This window comes from Desmodus rotundus, chromosome 1 (genome assembly GCF_022682495.2).
Source record: "Desmodus rotundus isolate HL8 chromosome 1, HLdesRot8A.1, whole genome shotgun sequence".
NCBI classification, from domain to species: domain Eukaryota; kingdom Metazoa; phylum Chordata; class Mammalia; order Chiroptera; family Phyllostomidae; genus Desmodus; species Desmodus rotundus.
This window is the reverse complement of record NC_071387.1, coordinates 67,516,636-67,522,597: the sequence shown is the minus strand read 5'-3', so window position 1 is coordinate 67,522,597 and position 5,962 is coordinate 67,516,636. Positions and strand designations below refer to the sequence as shown.

Here is a 5,962-nt window from a genome sequence, read left to right as displayed (position 1 = left end):
ATTTATAAAACACAGGTATAAATACAGTACATTATTCTTTACACTTGTATATATAATATATGTACAATATATATCTGTGTTTATAGTTTTCTAGGGGCTTGAAGCAGAAAAATACCTGAAAGTCTCTGTGGACAGGGGGAAATAGTGAAAAAAATATGGTTGGGAAATACTGATCAAAATGCGTACAGAAAGTGCATAAGGGAAAGCAAAAGCAGAAGTAGAAAGGAAAGGAAACATTCAGAAATTGAAAAGTCCTATGCTCCCTATAAAGACCCCTGCACAAAGGAAGGTCTCACAGAGCTTAGAGAGCAAGGTTCAGAGAGTCACCCAGCTCAGCCAGGCGAGCAGCATCTGCAAGGTCCCCAATGGCCCTGCGCTTTTCCTTCCTGGTGGCCCTGGTGGCACTCAGCTGCAACTCCATCTGCTCTTTGGGCTGTGACCTGCCTCAGACCCACAGCCTAGTAAACAGGAGGAGCTTGATGCTCCTGGGACAAATGAGAAGGATCTCCCCTTTCTTCTGCCTGAAGGACAGAAAGGACTTTGGGTTCCCCCAGGAGGTGTTCAGTGGCAAGCAGTTCCAGAAGGCTCAAGCCACTTCTGCCATCCAGGAGATGGTCGGGCAGACCTTCCACCTCTTCCGCACAGAGGGCGCATTTGCTGCTTGGGACAAGACCCTCCTAGACCAACTCTGCAATGGACTTTATCAGCAGCTGAGTGACCTGGAAGCCTGCCTGACACAGGAGGTGGGGATGGAAGAGGCTCCCCTGATGAGTGAGGACTCCGTCCTGGCTGTGAGGAAATACTTCCAGAGAATCACTGTCTACCTGCAGGAGAAGCAGCACAGCCCTTGTGCCTGGGAGATTGTCAGAGCAGAAATCAGGAGATCCTTGTCTTTATCAGCAAACTTGGAGGAAGAGGGGATTGCGTAGTGGGAAGGGACCCCTGGTTCAGCGTGGACATGATTCTCTCTCATTAATAATATCACACTTCCCCCTGTTCTGCCAGCTCAGACTTCCTTTTGTTTCTGCTCTGATCTTTACATGAATGGGATAGGTTTGTTAAAAGTTTTCAGGAATAGTAAGTCCAATTCCATTCAGCCTTACAGGCACCAGGGGCTTACAGAGGCCTGTGCTGATGTTTTATTATGTGTTTATGTATCATTTATTTATTTATTCATTCATTCATTCATTCATTTATTTAACAATTCAATAATTTATGTATTTGGAAAGTTTGCATTTTTTTCTGTTCATGTAATATTCGGCATGTGCACCTTTATATTGTGTTGTTATAATAAAATATATTCTCTATTATTATTTAATTTATGATTATCTGTGTGTATTCAATTTTTACGATAGGAAACTTTTTGTATTGCCTTATCCCAAAGAGATACAGCAAACCAGATTGTGCGACTTGATTAAGAAATGGATGGCACAATCCCTGTACCCATCACATTGTATTCACATTGTGAGTACTTCCTGGTCTTCTCTAAGGCAGGTTGGGCGGTGCCCTCAGTATATAGAGGTGATTGTAACAAATATAGTTACTGTTCTCATGTACCTTTGATTTTTGTTGAGAAAGAACCCGAAACACAATAATGAAAATTAGTATCAGTCATGTGAAATGGTATATTGAGAAGAAGGAAAGAGAAGTGAATTCTCTGAGCAGCAGCTAGAGTGGAGAATGCCAGGGCTTACCAGTTGAAGCAGTAGGTCTGCTCTGCAGTTGACTGGTGACATCTAAGTGCAAATGTCCATTGTCAGCTGGGTATGTGAGTTTGCGGTTTACAAGGATTGCCATGGGGGCATTCCAGAATACATGTCCATATCACACAAGTTTCCCTCCTCCGCAGGTAGAAATCCCCAGAGCACGCTTGCCATTCACTCTCTTATCTCTCCAGCCAACCACACAACTATTTTGTCAGTCGTGGCTTCAGCATCCTGGTTTCAGTGTCAAGGTTTCCCTAAAGAGCAGAAGGTCACAAGTAGAAAGCAAAAGTTCAATAACATTTCTAGGTTTTGCAGAAACATCTGCAAGAGACGCTTTCCTTAGTGTCTGTGGACTATGATGTAACAGATCCTGTAGCTAAAAGGAAACAGAAAGCAAGATGCAGTTTGTAGGATAGGGCAAGTGAAACTCCTCTCAGGGAAGACCGCCCCCTGGTGGCCAAGTGCAACAAGGGCAGCCACCAAGAGGAGGGCCGGCTTCTGTTGTGGACAGAAATGCTACCACTTCCTGGGGATGTCCCTTCATGCTACAAAAAGGCTACTTCTTGGCAACAATGGATTCTAATGCTGTCCCTAGTCTGTTTCCTTACCCTTTGTATTACAAAGAGACAGAGTCTCCAGCTTCAGGCAGGGCATGGACCCTTTGGGATTGGGCAGTGAGAGGGAGAGAGAGAGAGATGTGTTTTCTGGCTACCCCTACTCTGCAGACCAAAGCCTCGCTATGGTTTAGCCCTTCTACATACTACAGTACTCTAGGGGGCAGGGAGAGCTGCCTGTCCAGGAATGGGACCCCATGGTAATCAGGAAATCTCATTAGCATTAATTAAACAACTCTAAAAAGTGCACATTTAGTTTCACAGATTTATTATATCACACGCCAACTATTAGTTAATAGAACAATATTCTTATTGTCACATTGAATAACAATCTTTTTTACTGTTATTCTTACAGTTGTCCTAATTGTTCCCTCTTTGCCTTCTTCTGCCAAGCCCATCCCCACTCCCGCAATCAATCCCCATACTGATGCCCATGCCCACGGGTCATTCATCCATGTTGTTTGACTAATCCCTTCCCCTGCTTTCCAACTTCATTCCCCTCTCCCCTCTGCTCTGGCCACGTCACTCTGTTCCATGTTTTCCCATCTGATTCTATTTTGCTCATCAGTTTCTTTTGTTCATTAGATTCCTTTTACAAGTGATATCATATGCTACTTGTCTTTCACTGGCTAGCTTTTTTCACTGAGCATGATATTCTCCAGTTCCATCTATGTGTCCTCAAAAGGTAAGAGCTCCTTCTTTGTCTCTGCTGCGTAGCATTCCATTGTGTAAAGGTACCACAGTTTTTGGATCCACTCATCTACTGATGCACACCTAGGCTGTTTCCAGTACTTGGTGATTGTAAATAGTGCTGCTTTGAACAAATAGGTGCAAAAGTCCTTTTGAATCGGTGTTCTGGGATTCTTATTTCCAGCAGTGGAATTTCTGGGTCAAAAGGCAGTTTGTTTTTGATTTTTTGAGGAAATTCCATATTGTCTTCCACAGTGGCTTCACTAGTCTGCTTTCCTACCAACAGTGCATTAGGGTTCCCTTTTTGCCACATCGTCTCCAGTACCTGTTGTTTGTTGACTTATTATTGGTAGCCATTCTGACATGTGTGATGTGATATCTCACTGTGGTTTTAATTTGCATCTCTCTGATAACCAGTGATGTTGAACATATTTTCATATGTCTGTGGGCCATCTGTATGACCTTGGAGGTGTCTCTTCCGATCCCATGTTCATTTTTTAATTGGGATGCTTGTCTTCCTGGTGTTGAGTCCTATGAATTCTTTATATATTTAGGAGATGAAACCCTTGTCCAATGTATCATTATCAAATACGTTCTCCCATACAGTCAGTTCCCTTTTCATTTTGATGATGGTTTCTTTAGCCATGCAGAAGTTTTTAATTTGATATAGTCCCATTCGTTTATTTTTCCTTTATTTCCTTTGCCCAAAAATTGCTATGTGGGATATCTGAAATTTTACTGCCTATGTTTTCCACTAGGACTTTTATTGTTGCACCACTTATATTAATTCTTTTATTTGTTTTAACTTTATTCTGGTGTATGACATAAATCGGTGGTCTAGTTTCATTTTTTTAATGTACCAGTTCAGTTCTCCCAACACCATTTATTTTTTATTTTTTTAAAGATTTTATTTAATCATTTTTATAAAGTGGGGAAAGGAGAAAGAGAGGGAAAGAAACATTGATGTGTGAGAGAAAAATCAATGGTTTGCCTCTTCCATGCCCCCAGCCAGCGCCCTGGCCTGCAACCCAGGCATGCGTCCTGACTGAGAATCAAGCTATGGACCTTTTGATTCACAGGCTGGCACTCAACCCACTTACCCACAGTGGCCAGGGCTGAACACCATTTACTGATTAGACAATTTTTATTCCATTATAGAGATATGGGTTTATTTGGGTTCTATACTATTCCATTGATTTATGTGTCTGTTCTTATGCCAGTGCCAGACTGTTTTGATTAACTTGACCTTGTATTATATTTTTGTGTCAGGTATTGTGATCCCTCCAAATTTTTTCTTCTTTCTCAAGATTGTTGAGGCTATTTGGGGTCATTTTTGGTTTCATATAAATTTTTGGAGTATTTGTTCTAGATCTCTGAAATATGCCTTTAGGATTTTAATAAGAATTGCATTGAATCTATAGATTGGTTTGTGTAGTATGTATATTTTAATGATGTTAATTCTTCCAATCCATGAATGCGGTATTTGCTTCCACTTATTTGTATCCTCCTCAATTTCCTTCTACAGTGTCCTATAGTTTTCCAAGTGTAGATCTTTTACCTCATTGGTTAAATTTATTCCTAGGTACTTTTGTTGTTGTTGTTGTTGCTATAGGAAATAGGATTTTTTTCATATTTACTCTTTCTTAGTATTCACTGTTGGTGTACAAAAATGCCACCAATTTCTGAAGATTGACTTTGTATCCTGCTACTTTGCTGAAATCGCTCACTAGGTAGAGTACTGTTTTGGTGGAATCTATAGAGTATTCTATGTACACTATCATGTCATCTGTGAATTATGACAATTTTACTTCCTCCTTTCCAATTTGGATGCCTTTTTCTTCTTCTTTTTGTCTGACTGCCATGCCTAGAACTTGCAGTACTGTCTTGAATAAGAGTGGTGAAAGTAGACATCCCTGACTTGTTCCTGACCTTAAGGGAACTCTTTTTTTTTTGCCTGTTGAGTATGATCTTGGCAGTAGGTTTTTCTTATATGACCTTTATTATGTTGAGTTGTGCTCCCTCTATTCCCACTTTGCTGAGTGTTTTATCATAAATGCGTGGTGAATTTTTATCAAAATTTTTAGCATCTATTAATATGATCATGTGATTTTTGTTCTTCATTTTGTTTATGTAGTGTATTGCATTTATTGATTTGCGAATATTGTACCATTCTTGTATCCCTGGGAGAAATCCCTCTTGATCATGGTGCATGATCTTTTCAATGCATTGCTGGACCCAGATTGCCAATATTTGGTTGAGGATTTTAGCATCTATGTTCATCAAAGATATTGGCCATTAATTTTCTTCTTTGTTTTGTCTTTACCTGGTTTTGGAATTAGGATAATGCTAACCTTGTAAAAAGAGTTTGGGAGTCTTCCCTCTTTTTGAATTTTTTGGAATCATTTGAAAGGGATAGTAGTTATTTCTTCTTTGAGTGTGTGGTGAAATTCGCCTATGAAGACATCTAGCTCAGGGCTTTTGTGTGCTGGGAGTTTTTGATTGCTGCTTCAGTTTCATGAGTCATCAGTCTAGTCAGGCTTTCTTCTTGATTCAGTTTTTGAAGATTATATGTGTCTAGAAATTTATCCATTTTGCCCAGATTGTACAATTTCTTGGCATATAATTGTTCATAGTATTTCTTACAATCTTTTTTATTTCTGTGGTATCAGTTGTTACTTCTCCTTTTTCATTCCTCCTTTTATTTACCTGGGTCCCCTGTCTTTTTTTCTTCATGAGACTGGTTAAAAGTTTGTCATTTTTTTATGTTTTCAAAGAACTAGTTCCTAGATTCATTGATCTTTGAATTATTTTTTTAGTTCCCTCTGTCATTTAATTGTGCTCTGATCTTATTTCCCTCCTTCTTCTTGTTCTGGATTTTGTTTATCAGTGTCCCTCAAGTTCATTCAGATGTAGGGTTAGGTTGTTTATTTGAGATATTTCTATCTTCTTTAT

General features: G+C 39.8%; 1 protein-coding gene across 1 annotated transcript; it reads left to right on the top strand.

The window, feature by feature from the left end:
• The first annotated feature begins 365 nt into the window (after window positions 1–365).
• Window positions 366–929, top strand: LOC128779194 (interferon alpha-4-like). Its single transcript, XM_053910702.1, has one exon. It carries the CDS (start codon window positions 366–368, stop codon window positions 927–929), a length of 564 nt encoding a protein of 187 aa, XP_053766677.1.
• Window positions 930–5,962: the final 5,033 nt, after the last annotated feature.